The sequence below is a fragment of the Microplitis mediator genome, chromosome 2 (assembly GCF_029852145.1).
Source record: "Microplitis mediator isolate UGA2020A chromosome 2, iyMicMedi2.1, whole genome shotgun sequence".
Classification (NCBI taxonomy): domain Eukaryota; kingdom Metazoa; phylum Arthropoda; class Insecta; order Hymenoptera; family Braconidae; genus Microplitis; species Microplitis mediator.
This window is the reverse complement of record NC_079970.1, coordinates 5,745,274-5,765,211: the sequence shown is the minus strand read 5'-3', so window position 1 is coordinate 5,765,211 and position 19,938 is coordinate 5,745,274. Positions and strand designations below refer to the sequence as shown.

The 19,938-nt window shown below is 30.6% G+C and overlaps 2 protein-coding genes across 3 annotated transcripts in view; both read right to left on the bottom strand.

Moving 5' to 3' along the window:
* Window positions 1–11,677, bottom strand: part of LOC130664264 (Krueppel-like factor 3) — a 213,761-nt gene extending 202,084 nt beyond the window's left edge. Inside the window, exon 1 of one of the 2 annotated variants that reach the window (XM_057464138.1) lies at window positions 9,714–11,677. The gene's annotated coding sequence lies outside the window, so the exon portion shown is untranslated. The remainder of the gene's footprint in view (window positions 1–9,713) is intronic. The other variant, XM_057464140.1, reaches the window with a different exon arrangement.
* A 1,380-nt stretch (window positions 11,678–13,057) lies between these two features.
* Window positions 13,058–18,240, bottom strand: LOC130664174 (fatty acyl-CoA reductase wat-like). Its single transcript, XM_057463991.1, has 8 exons — window positions 17,854–18,240; window positions 17,274–17,364; window positions 16,955–17,200; window positions 15,205–15,350; window positions 14,825–15,127; window positions 13,881–14,201; window positions 13,537–13,794; window positions 13,058–13,249 (listed from the first exon to the last, which is right to left on the bottom strand). Exons 1-8 carry the CDS (start codon window positions 18,018–18,020, stop codon window positions 13,150–13,152), a joined length of 1,632 nt encoding a protein of 543 aa, XP_057319974.1. The 5' UTR covers window positions 18,021–18,240; the 3' UTR covers window positions 13,058–13,149.
* Window positions 18,241–19,938: the final 1,698 nt, after the last annotated feature.

Here is a 19,938-nt window from a genome sequence, read left to right as displayed (position 1 = left end):
AATCTGATCCAAGTGGTATATAACTAATTACTTCATACTAATGATAGAAAAAAAATAAATAAATCTAAATGAATAAACTTTCACGAGAATCGATCACTCGGCAAATTCATTTACTCTGGGATTAATGAAAACTCTTTAGGGAAAGGTGAAAAAAAAAAAAAAATATGTCACCGTAAGTGTTTAGTGTGAAATTTTGCGCACGATTTAGTAACGATTTGTCAGTCACACGTTGCTACATCACACTTTTACCAGCATTTGGATCAATGAAATTGTACTTACTAAGTTTATAGTAAATCTATACGAGTATTTGTGCCTACAACACTACACTAATACTGTAAGCAACGGTCGTAAGTCAGCTGCTATTGGTAAACTAAATAAATAAAAAATAAATATATACGCATTTTAAGTTTGTCGCTGAAGGAAAATGTAGTAACCTAGTGACACGTTGAGAATTCTCGTTCTGTATACTGTCGACGATCGCGAAATTGCAAAACACATTCACTATCACCTTACTCTTTTAAAATATATGCTGCTATTCTCAGTTGAGCCGAAAAAAAAATAAAAAAATAGTTGCATACAATGTTATCAACTTTGATTTTTAACTCTGGGTAGACTCGACTTTCTTTGAAGTGATACCGGATTTAAATGAAATGTGAAAGTGACGAATAAAAATATATTTGCATGACATCACAATGAGCTATTGAATAAATAATAATTTGATGAGTACTTTTTAAATGGTAGTTTTAAAAACAAATCAAATGTGTTGGTCATAAATTTTCGAGGTATTCCAACATATGAAATTAATATTCTCTGAACCACAAGGCAGTAATGTAGGCGTAAACATTTATAGTTCAACGCGAGTTTAATGCTCTTTAAGTGGCGGTTGTTCGGTTCAGTGTTATGCTGATTCCAATACTAGAAATCACGATGATGATGATGATGATGATGATGATAATGATGATGATAATAATGATGATTACAATGATGTTAAGTCGTTAAATCTTTAACAGATATATATATTGAAAATGTATATAATATAATAATTTAAAATAATGATAATCTATGCAAATGCAATGAAAATTATGTTATTTATTTAATATCAATGTGAATAAAGATAATAATTAGTATTAAATTTAATTTACAGTGTAATTTTTAATCTTGCAAAATAATTTGTCAAGTAAAAGAAACATTTGTTGGAGATTGTGTACTGGAAAGAGATACAAACTCAGTAAGAGAGCGACCGGCTGGTATTTTCTGTGCAGTATGGATAAGTTTTGCAAGGAAACCACACCCAGAAACGTTTTTCCTTGCCTCCCAGGGACATTCAAGTTTTCCCAAGCGTTCGTATGCTATTTAACACATACACGCACACACACATATATATATTTATGTATGTATCCATATGAGAAGTAGTCATCCTGATATGCTGTTAAATTGTAATATCTGGAAATACAACCACCAACTAGCCAGAGAACGCTCATGGATACGTTAGTATCACAAACTAAAGAATAATGGTCCGTAATCGCAGCCTGTTTGAACGAAACCGCGTAGTTAAACACTCGTCAATTTCGCGCAAGAGCATCAACCGCAGGGAATTGTCTTTTTTTACAACGAAAAATATTTCTTCACTCACCGCAGTTTCATGCCCGCTCTCAGTATTATAGTACTTGATAAAATATTTAAATGCGATAATAACAAACGATGCATTTAAACATTACAGAATTTTTTTCACCCAACTACGAGATATTTTTAAAATAAAATTACACTTAATCAATCGATACGACAATTTCCGTAGTGTCTGGCAATATAAACGGGAGTCACCACATTTCCCATCGTATTGGTTCGGTTTCTATATAGCACCGAGTGGAAATCCAAGAATCCTTCACACTAAATATGGAGCCGCGTATATTTTCCATCGTCGGTCCGTTCTGTTCATAGCTTAGTGCCGCTCGCGGCTTAGCTTGCTTATGGCTCAAGGCTTTTTCCTTATCGCGCTTGCATTTCTCGTACGCTTTATGTCGTTGTCATGCTATACATAGTATACTGCATACGCACATGTAAAAGGTACACACACACACACACATATGTACATCACACATTTATGCATGTATATATTCGTATACGCGATATACTATTCAGCAGAATTTAAAAAAAAATAAAATGAGATCGTCGAGTTAGTGGTTACATATAGCAGAGAGTGGCGTTGTCGACATTGTCGTTAAACAACATCAACGATGGCTCTTATCGCACGGTACGATAAAGCTCTCGGGTGTCCATCCGTCCATCCTCGTGTTGAAGACCGGAGATTGCACTTTGGTGTGACCTAGGAAGCAATCATAAGCCTCTGCCTAATACAATAAGCGAGTGTAAACGTTTATGAGTTGAGGGAAGAGGGGAAACAAGGAGGACATTGGTAACACGAGCAACAGAATATCACGATTCACTCATGTACATACAATCTGGTGTACACTGTGCATGTACAGGGTTATTTATAAAATAGAATCCTGTTGTAGTAAGTGATGGTGTGTGTGTATGCGTGTGTGCATAATAAAATTTTGAATCTCGGGTCTCGAGTTGCGTCGATAGTAAACGAGTTTCGGCAACGACGTGCCTACACGTGACAAGAAAAAAATGATTTAAAAGGTACATACTGCCTTCTTTAAAGTATTAAATGTCAAGACTCTTTCCTCCGACTATTAACTTTCAGCAACGCAAGCGGGTTATCACTCGCAACACGAACCCATGTGTCATCTGTATATTACTGTAATTTTAAGAGGAGAAAAAGAGATAGAAAAAGATTGCCGCGCTCGCGTCCGTTGCCGTCCCAAACCTTCTTTTATCACTGTCGCGAATGATGCATATATATTAAAAACAGAGTTGAGAGAATGCCGAACTGGTCATGGAGAATGGCCCACTCGTCTTTCATATCTTTTATTATTTTTTATTCTTTTTTATTCTTAGTCTGTACATATGTATATGTATATGTATCTGTATAGATATATATATATATATGTGTACATATACATATGGTATGAAAAAGGCAACGCCTCTTGCATTTTCGACACACTGCGAAATCAGGACAACGTGTAGTGTGATCCTCTTAGCTCGATTCGTCAATGTCAATACACACCGAGCGCCTTTGATATACATCCGACTCGGTACGGATTAATATTAATAATAAACATTCAATACTAAATTATGAGTAACGAGTGCACATTACGGCTAATGATAATTTGCCTTTTTAAATTGACAACCGACATTTATATTTTTTTATTAACAAATAACCCTTTTTATTATTCATGATCCGAAACATATTTCAAATTTAAATGTCTGCTCTTTTTTTCATAAATATTCAAAAGTATTAAAAAAAATATTTGCGTAAATAATTAAATATTATTTTAAAAATATTTTTTATTGACTATAAACTCCAGATCTAAAGTTTAGAGCCGGTAGCCGTCAACCGCGATCCCATTAGCTCGCATTGTATGCTAATGATCGATTGTCACGTGTAGATCGACAAAGCATAAGTATATTGCTTTGGAGTGCAAAGGTTCTCATATAAATAATAATAACAACAATATATAAGCTAAATGCAACAGCTGGATGCTGGTAAATACAATAAAATGAACAGAAGTTATCTTTTCAGCAGATAAATAAAACTAAAAGTGTCGAGACTTGTGACATTATCAGACAGCAGGAGCAATACGCCGCGCAGTAGCTGTATAACATACACAGAGACAATAGAGAATACTCATCTACACACTCAAAGGTGTAGCTTGTGTGTATATACGTATATAGGGACGTGGGCCGAAGTTGTTTCGCGAATAGGCAACGGTAGTCGCGTGCTAGCCAGAGTTTCTGCGCTGATTAATAGCTTAATCATTTAACGTTTTCTTAGCTCGTGCAGCTATCTTATCCAAGCGGAACTTCTTCTTCACGCCTCCCACGAGCGATTCGCAAACTCGATAACTCAACCGTCACACACAACTCTGTCCTATCGATATTGCGTCACGATTATCACGGATAATCGCACATCCAAATGTTATTGATGGATTCTGATGGACGATAGTGAGATCTTTAATCTGATAAAAGACATAAGTCACTCCTAGACACCTTGATATATACCTCATTATTATCCACTACCACTACACTACATATATAAATATAAATATGTATAGATATAGTGACGGAAAAAAATGTATATTTATTTGATGACCTCATTTTGTTATTTTTCGAACAATTTAAAATTGTGAAATAAAAAAATTTAGAATCAAAATTTCATCAAGGACTTTTATAATAATAAATTATATCCTCAAGTCTTCACCTACTAAAGCATCTTCTTGCCTCTAGGCATAATTATATTTATCAAGAGTCGTCGAGGCGTACCAGCCACGTAACCAAAGACGAAATAGCGGTATTTCGTAGGCGGCGTCGTCTTGGTCTTGGTCTTGGTCTAACTCTCGGTCTTCTTCGTATCGTAGACGTCCAAGTCTTGGTCTTGGTCTTAGTCTTGCTATTGTTATTGTCGTCATAGTCAACATTATATTCATCAAGTATACATTATAATCATATAATACGCGAATAGAGGACTTAAGTTTGTATCGACGGTAATTTCTTCAATAATAAGTTTTATTAATTACACGTCCTGGCTATCTTAGAGATTGCAAAAAGTCAACAATTAAATTTTTCGCGGAAGATGACTCAAATCCATACGTAACGGTCCGATTGATGGGTTCATATGAATGTATTGATATGGAGGAATATAAAAAATTTATCAGCAGCGCCACTTGTTATTCAGGAATTTCGATACTCATACATACATATATACATGTAAATATATATACATATGCTAAAGATGATTTTATTAATACGCACAGTTATTTAACTTTCTTTAATATAGTATTCAACTCAATAAAAAATCATTAATGCCAGACATGTCGGGTTAATTATAAATATTGATGTCAAAATATTGTTAAGAAAAATAATAATAATAATAATAAATAAATATAATAAAGTATTAAAAATAATTTATGAATACAGCGAGTTATGAGGTGTGACCTTTTCATTATTGAAAGTGCCATGTAATTTTGTATATATATATACTTATATAGGAAAGTATATTTTTTTAAGCTATTGGAGTGGAATGATTAATAAAAATGAGTTAGTTTTAAGAAGAAATAGTTGTATATTTTTTTAAAAATATTTCCCAATCCATGGATATTCATTAAAAAAATTTTTCGTAAATTAATTACCGACAAAAAATGTTTTAATTGCACAGAAAGTAGATGCCATTATATTGATGCAAAATAATAAGTAACGAATGGATAGAAAATTATTAAAATTGGATGCAAAATTTGCTACGAGAAGATTTGAGTAAAATCGCCATCTAGCGGGAAATTACGTAACTAGAGGATTTAAAAATAGTTAAAGCATTTTAAAAAGATGATACGAATGACAGTGGATTATAATGTGTTTCGTAACGATGAAATTATATTCCCGGATGAGAACTCAATTCGTGACGTTGCCCGCATGGTCGACCGCATTTGCGCGAGTCGATTGCCATGCGACATTATTGTGATCGATACGGAAACGCCCCGGAGCCCGCCGTCGTCTACTATACAGTTTGTTGTCGTTGTTATTACGTGCGCTTAGAGACTACTCCTGTGACTACTCTTGTCAACATTCATGTCTTTTTAAATATCTAATACCAGTACTGTACACTACATATATAATATCATATATGTAATGCATTTTACTCAACACACATACACACACATATTTACAAACCATTGAATAAAATGTTGCCTCAAGAAATAACCAGCGCTAATTTACTTTACCTCAATAGTCTAGACTAGACAACAACTGACCAGCAAAAAATATATTTTAACACGTGGACTTTTACGTCAAAATTAAAAATAATTACCCGCAAAAACATATGACTTTACAATTGGTAATAAAATCACGATAGACAAGTTACAATAATAACTACATTATCATGATTTATGTGTTCAGTCATTTAATTGATTTATATTATAAAATTCAATTAATCCTACGCACGCGTTAATAGCAAATTGCGCGGATTAATACATTTTTTTTATGAATAAAAAAAATACAGCAGACAATTATTACAACAAACATCGGACGCTCTATTTCTTCCTACATAAATTGAATTTTTTCCTGCGGGTAAGAGAGAGACAGCAGCAATGCTTATAACGAGTCTACTGTTTAACTATATCATTATTACGCGTAAAATAAAACTCGATGGTTGTAAAAAAGTTTGAATCGTCATATTGCGTTAATGAGTTGAATTAACAGTACAAATATTGTCTCTCGATCCATGTCAACATAATTATGTTACCGGGTGTTGGGTAGATATTGTGATATGCCAATGGCAGGTGCCCATTTAAGCTCCTTTGGTGGGATAAATAATCCCATTAGACTTATCACTGACTCAATCCGACAGCTAACAAGTCGCTAATATAAATTAAAATATAAAGAGAATACACTAAGAGTCACATATACCATAGAATATATGACTTAGTGACCGATGCACCTCAGGTGAAACTTTTACTGTGCCCTGTCTAAAGCTACAATAAGCGAGTGTAAATGTTTGAGTTCAAGTATCAGTTCTTACGAAAACAAGAATGACAATCTGTGTATATTTACTCTGATTATTTTAAAAATATAATGCGGTCGTAAAAGTGTTGATGTGTGTACGTAATAAAGTTTATAATCTTGAGTTAAGTCTCGAGTTGCGTCGATAGTAAACTAAACGAGTTTCGGCAACAACGTGCCTACACGTGACGAGAAAAAAATGATTTAAAAGGTACATACTGCCTTCTTTAGAGTATTAAATGTCATAACTCTTTCCTCTGACTATAAACTTTCAGCAACGCAAGCGGGTTATCACTCGCAATATGAACCCATGTGTCATTTTTATATTGCTTTGGTTTTCAGAGGAGAGAAAGACGGGAAATGAATTTTTAAATTGAGATTTAGTTACAGAATTTTAATCTATAGATCTCAGCACTGATATGTCGCTTACTAGCGATAATGTACTCATACAAAATGTATGAATCGATAAAAATAAATAGAATTCATGGTTACGAAATTACGGTCCACGGAAGTGGAAGTCGATCTTCTGATATGAGTGTTAAATAATGCAGGTGATTTTTTTTAATTCAAATAGGAGACTGTTGTAAAAAACATTGGGTCGTTGCGTTAAATAGTTATTGATTTATCTTATTTACAGAGAATTTATGAACCACAGAACATGATATTGAAATTATCCGACGTCTAATAATTTTTGGATTTTTTTAAAAACGATAAATTAAAAAAAAAAATTTTCAGAAAATTGCACCTATAGTTTTTTTAATTTTCTACGTGTGCGTATTTTTAGTTATTTTTTTTTTCTTTACTTAAATTGTTAAAAAAAAAATCCGAAAATTGTTAATCGTTTGCTAACTTCAAGATCATCCACAGAACAGAGACGGCCACAATATAATTTTTTTATCGGACTTTTTTTTTATAATATACGTATTACATAACTTTAAAAAAGCATCCGGCTTTAATAGTGTTTCCTCTTTCTATTAATATGCTTTCCATAACGTATTGCGATATAAAATAAAAACATGACAATATCAATGAACCGCGTGATTAAAAAAATTTGATAGTAAAGCCCAACTTCTCCGCTTCGCGTTCAAAGTGTGCAATATTATACGATGTTGATAAATATATACGCACGCTCTGTATTTTACAATCAATTAAAAAATTTATTTTCTCTGATGGATTTGAATTATTACTGTCACGGTAACAAATGACAGGCATTTTTTCATTTTGACTTGAGACATTATTATTACTTGCAAAGATTCAATTGATTAAAAAAAATTTTAACGGTTATTCATTTGTAATTTATCTCTTCGCTTTAACATTCAATACGACAATATTATTTTTCACTTCATGTATTAATAATCAATTTACTAAGAGACGTATATTCAAATTCAATTTAAATAAATTTTTTTTTTAACATAATTTTAGTTGATAAAAAAAGTTTACCAATAAAATTTGTTTAGAATTTTTTCATACGTTTATTTATAACTAATTCTATACTTAGTTTTTTTTAAATGTACTTTTATAAAAAAAAAAAAAAAAAAAAAATTAATCAATAAAACCGCGTTGTAAAAAATATTACAAGACTCTATCTATTATAATCTTCAATTTGATACTTGACATTTAATTTTATTACAGTAGACTCGCGATTTTCTTCCATTTGACTCTTTTTTAAAAAAATATAATGAACTAAAATTTTATTAAAAAATTTAAAACAGACATCCTAGCGATCTTATAAATTTTATGAGTGTGAATATAGTAGACATTAGACGAATTTAAAATTATAAATAAATAGAGTAAATAATCAATGAAACAAAATTTTTTAAAAATACGCATTTAAAAAATTTTGAAATTAATAATTGCATTTTTTTCAAATATTGTTTTTTTAATTATTTATCTAAAAATTTTTAATTTGTCTGATGTCTGCTACATTAACACATAAATTTTACGTTAAGAACACATTAATTTTCTAAAAAATATATGTAAAATGACCACGCCTTAAAATGTCACGGAAAATGTTAATTTGATGAAATGTAGGCGTAAAACCAAAACTAGTTTTACAACTTAGACAAAATTTTATCATGTCAGATTTTTATCATCCAGACTCAGTGATATCACACATAAATCATAATCTACAACCCATGCATTGAAATATATATATGAGTAGATGTAAAACTCGTTTGTTTATTATCGATTGCGGTTAGTGGCGCGCGACACTTGATGCATCAATACCCTGCACGTGTTTACGTCCAAGCAATTGCACGTTTATCGTTTTATCGTCATTACTACTTACGTACCCCACACACTCTGTACACACGTACGATCAGCAAAAAAATTAAAACGCATCATTAATATTAATAAATATAAATTTATCATGCAAATGATATCAAATACGTGATAATATTTATCATCAACTATCACTTATCGCCGATACAATAAATAAATAAATAATGATAGTAAAGTTGGCGGGCATTTGCAAATTTTTTAAACTTTGAAATAATAAATTAAAATGTTCATAAACTAAAAATAAAAAAATGCATGTTTAGAAAATTCAAAATTCAGTACATGCATTTTTTTTTTAATTTTATTGTTTTAATTATCGAATTTTTTTTTTTCTATGTCATAAAAAAATTGATGATCTTAAAGTTAGCAAATGATTAAAAATTTTCGGATTTTTTTTTCAACGAATAAATCAGAAAAAAAAATATGCACATGTAGAGAATTTAAAAAACTACAGGTGCAATTTTTTCAAATTTTTTTTTTTTTTATAATTTACTGTCTAAAATAAAATCTAAAAATTATTAGACGTCTGCTCACTTTAGTATCATAAAAAATGTCGTATGTCTGCTGCATTTATGATACTGAAGTTAGTCGACGTCTAATAATTTTTGGAAATTTATAAAAGTGTTAAATTATAAAAAAAAAAATATTTAAAAAAATTGCACTTATAGTTTTTTCAATTTTCTACATGTGCATTTTTTTAGTTTATGTTTTCTTCAAATATAACGTTCCAAAAAAAAATCCTAAAATTTTTAATTGTCCGCTGACTTCAGGATCGTCTACATTTCCATTCATAAATAAATAATAAAATAAAAAAAACTTACTCAAAGTAGACTTGAAATAGAAGCTCCGTGATCTGTCAAACTAATCCACCAGCTTGACAACTCAGATCCTCATTGACGTATACAATAAAACTCCTATCACAGTATTATTTCGCGTGTGAGTGCGTAAGATAAACCCCGAGTTTATTCTGCACAAAGTAACAAGACCACGCGGCACTTTATATTACCACGGAAATTTTAAAACACTAATTCGATAAGACTCCACTACTAATATCAACATGTTCATTTATTATTATTTAAATTTTAATTAATAATTAATAGTAACACTAAAGTAACATTTAATTACACAATTTAAATAGTATTTATTTATCAACACTCGCGTTTTTTTTTAAATTGTTCGCCGCGATTTTAGTCACGTTGTTAATTATCACGATATTGGATAAATAAATGTCATTGATTATAAAATACTTTAATGAGTTATTGTATCAATAATAATACTAATAGTAACAGCAATTAAAAAATATAAAATAACAAAAAAAAATAATGCTTTGTCATAGAGCTTTTGCGATTGTCCGAGTATCGATCATAGTTCTTTTGCATTTTATCATCGGTAATTTAATGAAACATTTTATCATTAAATACATAACCGATCAAATCGATTTATCGGGTGAGCAAATATTTAATCCACGAATAGTATTATTGTCTGCGGTTGTCACCAAAGTAAAATACATTTCCGGATTAACTGGAAGCTGCGGGCGCGATAAGGCGGCAAAAATTCAAAACGACAAATTGTGAGATAGGGAGGGAGAGAGAAAGAGAAAAAGTGCGGAATTAAATAATTAATAATAAATATAGAGAAAATAATATGAGAAATGAATGAGTGAGTTGAGAGCGATCGATGAACTCTCAACAGCCCGATGAAATTCTCCACTTGATAAATTCAGAGGTCACTCACTCGCGATCACGTGCGACGCAGACGACGCGAATAGATTACGCTTAATTGTCATATGTGTCGGCAGATCATTTTCATAATTTGAATTACAATATTAATATTAATATTAATATCAGTATCAGTATAAAACAATAAACTCTACACTGAATAAAAGTAAAACTTGACCAACTAAGGTAATGTTTATTTTTAAATATTTAAATCCCATAAGCACTCGCAATGTCATCTGCCCATAAAGTTTATTTATCTCAATTATCTCAATGTTCTGTATCAATTATTCCGTCTATTTATCTATTAATAGAATTTAAAAATGCTCTATGACCGTAGACACAAACACTGAATTAAAATAACCGCACGTGATAAACTGACTGTCTGTTGTGCTCAGACAAATTGGAGCAGTAGAAGAATAAACTGCGGCAAAGTCGCGATCAGCTGATCGAAGCCACGCGGTACTATGGCAACCGGTGGACGGTTTGCGCTCCAGGGTGCCGCGTTAAAAAGACCATGACGTAACTTTGCCAGTACAATGATCACAATGTCTAATTATTTGTTTACTTTTATTGTATATTTTTTTTTAAACCTCACTGACGTTCAAATTTAAATCTCACTCCCGCTCTTTGCAATCACAACTAAGACACGCGTCTCAGTAGCCGGCTCACGTCATTCAAATCCTATAATTTTTTAAAAAATACTATATAATTTTTAATATACAAATAATATAAAATTTAAAAATAATAGTGTATAATAAAAATGCCACCGCGTGATTTTAAATGAATTAAACTAAAAAAAATTTCTGTCCACCCTTTTTTAAAAACTGTTCTTGCTGACACTACTGTAGTTTATCGGTGTACTAAAATGCAAATAATTAAAATGATAACGACGAGCAGAAGGTTTTATAGTACTGGGAAAATCGTACTGGGAATGTTTTTTAAATAGAAAGGACATGTGCACCATCCGCTCGTGTCGGCAGCCGGGCGTACACTGGCTCGCAGAGACTCTGAGACACCGAGTTGTTGAAACCGCGGGTTGCGGGTTCTCTCCTCGCGCCGATGCGAGTAGAACCACCACTCAAGCTACTCCACTCGTACACTACTCGTATCGAGCTCGTGATACAAGCGCAGCCCACACGATCGAGCTTATCCGCCTCTCTCAGTCCTACACTTCGAATCACAAGCTGTTCTATCTCCTAAGTTGGATTACTCTAGTAAATACATGTCTGTATATTATTTTAAATCTTAAGCGCCACTTCCTCCCCCCAATCTCTCCCCCGCTCTCTCTGTTTGCCTTAAAAATTAATTCTTATCATTACTTCCCTCAATCATCTCAACTAAAATCAATTGCCCTTAAACTCATCAATCTGAACTTCCGATTTTTATCAATTCAAATTCAAATGTTTTTCCCGCGATTTTTATTTAATGACAACTCAAAAATTTGGAATTAAAAATTTTAAAACGTATTGTCTTTAAAAATAATAATAATTAATTTTATTTTATTCATTTATATAAATAATTTTATATGAATAAATTAACGCGATATTAATTTTTTTTGAGCCGCCATTTTAAAATTTAGAAATAATCAGCGAAAGCTCATGAACAAAAGCTTAAAAAAATGGCTTCGGTTAAAAAATTTTCAAGTGTTGACTTTAAATTAATTTAAAGTCACTTGATATTATATATATTAATTAATTATTCAGCAAACATTTTATTTCTTACCAGTAGTATTATTATGATTGATCGACTGATTTAATAAATTAATTGATATTGATAATAAATGAAAAGATTAATGGGTGGATTGTCGGGCTCGTCTACATCATTCCGGCGTCCGTTGAACACTGATGCTAGTGGATATTCGAATCTCTGCTTGTACTCTCGGCGCCACCTACCGGCCGCTTCGGTAACTTTTGAGGCCCCGCGCATTTTTAAAATGCGCGGTCGGTAATTTTTTATGGTAAACAGCAGCGCAGATACTTGAGAAGAAATCAAATTTTATTTAGTTTTAAAATAAACAAAATAAATATAAAATATTTATAAAAAATTTATATCAAGGACTGAAATATTTTCGCGTACGTATTTTTATAGTAGTATTTTTTTTAAAGATAAAATTTGTTATTAATCTATAAATTATCAGGCGACCGACATTTTTAGTATCAAAAAACTATGAGTGTGAATGTAGCAGACATCAGACATATTAAAAATTTTAAATTATAAATAAATGGAGTGAATAATTTTTAAAAAAATAATTATAAAAAATGCACTTGTTAATTTCAAAATTTTTTTAGATACGCATTTTTCAAATTTCATTCCCTTATTTCAAAATTTTTTAAATTTTAAAGTGTCAGCTACATTTACACTCATAAATAAATATGAGAATTATAATTTGCAGTGACAGGTAATAATTAATTTTATGAAATTTTAAACAATAATTTATTAAATTCAATATGAATAAACACAATAATTATAAAAATAAACAGGTGTGAATGTAATTAATCAATTGTTGATGAGTTGTTGTAATTAGTATTAATTTTAAAAATCAAAATACCATTGAAAAGATTGTACAAAGTAATGTCCACTTTAGCCATAACAATAATAAACATGTTATTGTTACAACAGTATAATGAGCGATTCTTAACCTGTAACAAAAAACAATATACAAAATTTGAATATTAATATAATTATTATTATTATCACTTTCACCCTGAGTAACTTTGGTCATGTCAAAATAATTTTGAACATATAGGAAAATATTAAAACTTACTTTGGATAATAAAATTACTAATCTTCGAATTAAAAAATTATTTATTGCGCGTATTGGAAAAAAATTATGTCATATTTAAATATTATTTTGTTAGAGCAGAATTGCGCATTGACAGGCGAAAGTTACTGAGATTGAATTTATATATAAAATAATCGCACTTACGCGACATATCTTTTCCTACTGTATTCGAGACTATCGAGTGGATCGTTGAGTAAAAATAATCTTACTCCCATAATATTATTAGACAAAACATCTTCCCACCTGAATTCGCCGACATGGAAATAAAAAATCTTACGGTCCGTTGGATTTAATTTATCCCACAATTTAATCACATTGTCGTTACGGAATTTCCATTGCTGAGTACAGAAGTACGATATAACGGCACTGAATTTATGAATTTTTTTATACGCATTCAATAATCTGGTTGAGTAAAAAAAATAAAATGTGATTAAAAAAAAATATTAATAAATTATTTTCATATAAATCAGTAAGATAATTTTCAATACATTGGTTTGCGGCCAGCCAATCTTGCAACGATGTCAACAATCAGAGCGGGAAATAAGTGGAATAGATATATATAAATATTGTGTATCCAAAGATTGCTGTTGAGAGTGAGGCAGTAGTACCATAAGACTTTTTTAGATGGAATTTTTGTACCATATGTTTCAGTGTGCTTCATAAACTCACCCCACGTTGTTGGATTTTGTACTGAAGAAACACAATTATATATCGGCGGGTTCTCATCATCTTGATCACTATTTTTATTTAACCCTGACTCGTTTCCATCAGTTTTACCAGGTGTCAAAGCTTTCACCGATTTTCGCATTCTAATAATCATTTAATTTTATTATTTAAATGCATTATTATACAGACTTTTGTTCGCATGTACAGAAAAAAAGTATTTCTTGGCGCGAAAAATGTTTACTTTCTCCAAGAAAATTTTTTCCAATCCTAAGAAAATTTTTGTCTTCAATTCATGATACGAAATAATTATTGCGCCAAGAAATCCTTCTTATCTGTGTGGGTTATATTTGAATAAAATACATTGCGTAGCACGGGATAAAACGAGTGCAGAGGATGATGTCAGCCCTCTCCAGCTCAGACAGTCAACTTTACCCCCGTCTGAAATCATTTTGTTTCATCCCTTAGTACGCAATAGGATAGAGGTACCGGTTTTGGCCACTTTAGGGCCAGTTCTGGAGACTTGAAAAATTAAAATAAAATAATTTGTCTAAGACGCAATGACATAACTAATTTTTAAAATGTTTACAGAAATACTTTAATCACATTAATTATTTAAAATAAAGTACTAAATGTCCAAAAATGGAGCAGTGGCTGCAAATGGTACTTCTACCCTAACTATTAAATTCAAAAAAATAATAATTAAATTAAACAAATTAATAGGATTTTTCAAGTTTAAAAATAAATATTTAAATATTAAAACATTTACTTTGTTGTTCCAATATCCCATGCGGCAGCGATGATATTATTAATAACATAATCAGCAGGTATCATATCAGCTATATTCGAGTGCTCACAATGCAATGAACGTAGTAAGCCTATACCGGCACCAACAACGACCCCAGTGGGACCATAAAGGTTATTAATCCAACCCTCAACAGGCTCTTTGTACGTTCCAATCATTATCGAAGGACGAACAATACAAACAGGTAATCCTTTACCGCATTTTAGCACAACATCTTCAGCCAAAGTTTTTGTAAACGCGTATGTGTTTGGCCATTTGCCTATGAGCCTGTATAAACAAATGATAAAGTTCACTGTTAATAGTATCAATATTTAAAATAAAACAATATAATAAATAATATATACTTTGGAGTTACATATTCCAGCGCTTCGTCGTCGAGTATATCGATCAATGTCAACAATTTATCACTTTCAATAGGGCAATCATAATATACTTCATCGATAAATTTGTTCACACAATTCGAAAATGCCGTTCCAATATGAACAATTGCCTACATACGATTTTCATTTATTTATTTATTAATAAATTATTAGATAATAGTGGTGTGTTTGAACCCCACGTCCCGGCGCACTAGGGCGCACCCGTGTACCCGGGAAAATTAAAATTCATAATTAAATTATAGAAAAAAAGTTAATTACCAATAAAAAATAACGTATGAATTGTCAAATGTTTTGATTAAAGTGAAATTTAAGTAAGAGAATCTTAATGTATGATTATGAATAATCTTTATTACTAGTATCAATATAAATAAAGAAAAATGGCAATTGTTAATTAATAAGAAACATAAATAAAAATCAATTTTATTATGCTACATGTCACACAATTTACACACGCACATTTACTGCAGACAGATAGTGTATTAAAACCGATTTTCATTTATATATTTTTTAAGGCTATTCTCACACAGTGTCCAAAATTAGCACACTTGATAATTCATACTTTTTAATTTCCCGCTAAGAAAATTGCAAATTTTCAAAAAAGGGAAGTTATTGGTTTCGGTCCGATTTTCGGAAATCGAGTTTTCATCAGATGTCGACGTTTTGAGATCCTAGAACTTTTTTTGTCCGACGATATCTTTGGAACGGATGAACCGATTTGAACGTACTTGGTGGCGATCGAAAGAGCTCACCAAAACTTAGCCTTGATTAGATTTATGTGTAAATCGGTCATGTAGTTTACAAGTTATACAAAGAATAAGAATTAAAAATTTTTTTTATTTTAGTTTTTTATTGATTTCTCAGAAACGACTTATACGATCAACTTCAAAATCTAACTAGCTCTAGAACTCAATCAAACACGTCGATTGCCGCCTCAATCATCAAAATCAGATAATTCGTTCGAGAGTTATCGCGGGAGAAAGAAATGGTAAAAAACAGTTTTTTGCGAATATCTTTGAAACAACTGAACCAAACAATTTCAAAATTTTATCAGCTCTAGAACTCAATAAAATACGCCGATTGCCGCCGCAACCATCAAAATCGGTCAATTCATTCCTGAGATATCGTGGGAGAAAGAAATGCTAAAATCGGTTTTTTTTTAAAACAATGGCACACTAAAGTATTTTTTTTAAAACAATAGCACACTAAAATATTTTCGAGCTCGAAGAGCTCGAAAATGTATCCACAACAATGTTTTCGAGCTCGAGGAGCTCGAAAACAGCAGGAAGTTTTGGGGCTGGCCCGCAGGGTCAACCGATAGACAGATTTTTTTTATTGGAAATTAACTTTTTTTCTAATAATTTAATTATGAATTTTAATTTTCCCGGGTAAATGGCGGGCACCCCAGTGCACCGGGCGGGGGGTCCGAACACACCATAAGGGTATGCGAATCGTATTCAAATCAAATGTAACTATTCGATTTGAAATTCGAATTTTTTAAAAAATTTATAAAATCAAATAATTCGAAAATTTTTAGACTCGTGCCTGAGCTCTAATTACCTCTGACAAATATTTGATTTATTAAGAAAAATAATAAAACTTTAAGTCATTCAAAAGAAAATTTTTAAGAAATTACGAATAATTCGGATTCAATTTGATACGAATAATTCGTAAGTTCGAACTTTTCGCACACTTCTATTTAATACTTAATAATTACCTTAAGATTAGGCATTTCTCTTGCATACAATAAAACTTCTTTAGTTCCCCGAACATTTATATTGACAGCAAATCTTAACTTATCATCAAAACGTACAGTTGCAGCCCCATGAAAAATAACATGTGAGTCTCTCAGCAAATCGCGACTTTCAGAAGATAATACTAGTCCACTTTCTTCTAATCCACCTTCAATCATAACAACTTTGCTTGCAAAATCTGGTTTTTCTTTTCTTAGTCTATCGTACACCTGAATTTAAATAATTATTATAAATTTATCTATTTCATTATTATAACTCATTATAAAAAAAAAAAACACATACAACATCCTCAAAGTGTTCTTTGTAACGTTGCTCCGAAGATTTTCCTTTTTTTGCTCTCATTATAAGATAAACTTTAGCGACATTGCAGGATCTATAAAAAAATTAATATTCATTTATTTAAATCAACAATGTGAAATTTTTTTACTTATTAGCTAATGACAACAATACAATTATATGAAAACATATATTTGACATGTAAATATGTCTTTGTACTATCCAACGGGTGATTTCCGGCGACGTAAAACAAGGCCTCGAACAAGACAAATCCATAGGCATGAACTATTTTTATAAATAATGCATCTCATTTGATTGTATATATTGGCCTAAAGCTAATAACTAATTTTAATTACAACTATTCTTATATAAGTTACGTCTAATATATTAATTTATTTAAGCCACCTGAATATTTCTACACTATCATTTTACCCTTTGACTGACAATTATAATTCTCACGCTTTTTTTCCGATTTCAATGAAAAAAAAATCTACATTTATTTCTTTTTAATCCGCATTTTTTTTCTCTTCTCAAATAAATAAAACTTAATTAAATTTAAAGTGTTTATTAACATTTAAATACTTACCGTAATAATTTTTCAACAAGAAGTTTACCAACAAAACCCGAACCTCCGGTAACAAGTACATTGCAGCCGTCAAAAAATTCAGTAATTTCACTTTTATCATCTAAATTTTTTTCATTAGTTGTGTCACTAACAAATTCATTTAATTTATCTCTAGTACGCGCTGACATCGTTATTTAAAAAAGAAAAAAAATTAAAATTTATCAGTAAATAGCTCCCCACTTTTACCCTTTCTTTAATTAAAACTCTAATAATAATTAATTTTTAATTGAGGTAATATTATTAATTGCTAATGACCAATAAATCCAATAATTTATTTAAAAAATGAAACAGTTTCGCCCGAACTACAGGCGACCGAAGTGTCTTGTACGACGTGCGAATAAAGACTGTGACTTGGTATTAATAGTTCTTATTAATTATTCTCATTCAACAGTAGATATAATCCGAAATATTGAAGGTCATAATATCAACCATGCATATTAATACACTTGTATCATATAATTAACAACTTTTTATTAATCAATATTATTTATAGGATTTATTTTCCATTCAACTACTCACATATTAAACACTTAATTCTTTAATTAATTCCTTTATCTTAGAATAGCGTTCATCAAGACCTACCTTATGAACTAATTGTCAATCAATTCATATAATAAACAAGAGTAAATTGTCCATCGTATACTCATACTCATACAATGATAAAAATAATAATTATTGCTTACAAAAAAATTTCTTTACTCGATAATTATTTTTAGTTTATTAATTAAATATTTTACACCAGAAAAATTTAGTAACAAAAGAAAATTTATATTCATTTTTACGCGTACAAATAGATCAAGGGATGGTTAAACTCGAATTGAAAATATTTGTTTATCATCTTGATTGGTCATTGAGGCAAAAATATATTAATAATAACTATCAATAAATTGACTCCTTCAATTGGAAAATTTTCGTTAGCAAAATTATTATTTTCTTCCAGCTTACAGTGTAAAAAATTTTCGGAATGAACGTGGATTAAATCTGGAGTGAATGCGGAACGGATTACTGTTTATTTATTTAATCTCCTCGGAGTAAAATTTACTCCGAAGGTGGATTCGTTTTAATATTTAAATTCCGAATCGGAGTGAATGCGGATTTAAATAAAATCCAGATCACTCCGAAATCGCTCCGCTGAAAAAAACAACCTCCCTATTTACTCCTATGTGGAGTGATTTTTTTTTAAACTCCGGAACTCCGAGTCTATGAATATTACTAATTTTTTTTTAAATTCAAATAATTTAATTATTAAAAATACATGATACTGAAGTTAGCAGACGTCTAATAATTTTTAGATTTTTTTTTTAGACGATAAACCATAAAAAAAAATATTTGAAAAAATTGCACCTGTAGTTTTTTAAATTTTCTACATGTGCATATTTTTGTTTTATTTTTTGCAATTGATTTATTGAAATCCGAAAATTCAAAAATTTTTAAATATCTGCTAACTTCAGGGTCATTAAAAATACTTATATTACGTAAACCATAATACAATATTATTACAAAGTTCAATAAACGGTTTAAATATCTATATATACATATAAATATATACGTATACAGAAATATACATAGTTCGAATTGAATAAATTAAGTTTTGTTATGTATACAGTATACAGGGGTCAATATCGCGATCACCCTTCGATGACTAAAGCATTTATAACGATTAAAAGTTACAATAGCTTGTTTGGATAGTTAAAGTCGAATCGAATTAGAATTAAAACATTTCATTCTTGCCGGAAACCAAAAAAAACCACCGGCCAATAGTTCACTTTCAATACGTATTACTATTTTATTACCAATAAGTAATTTTAGTTGTTACGTACTTTATTTTTTTTTCTAATCAATGAGTTTCATATAATAGGATAAATATCTTTGCCGATGTCGCTACTAAATATCAAACGACAAAATATCTAATCAAAAAATATCAGACGTCAAAATATCTGTCTGATTAATGTCATCTGATATTTTGTCTCTTTGCCAACCCCGGATATTTTGCTAAAATAATCTGTTCTCTTTGATATGCTCGTCCATATAAATTTTTATAAAACT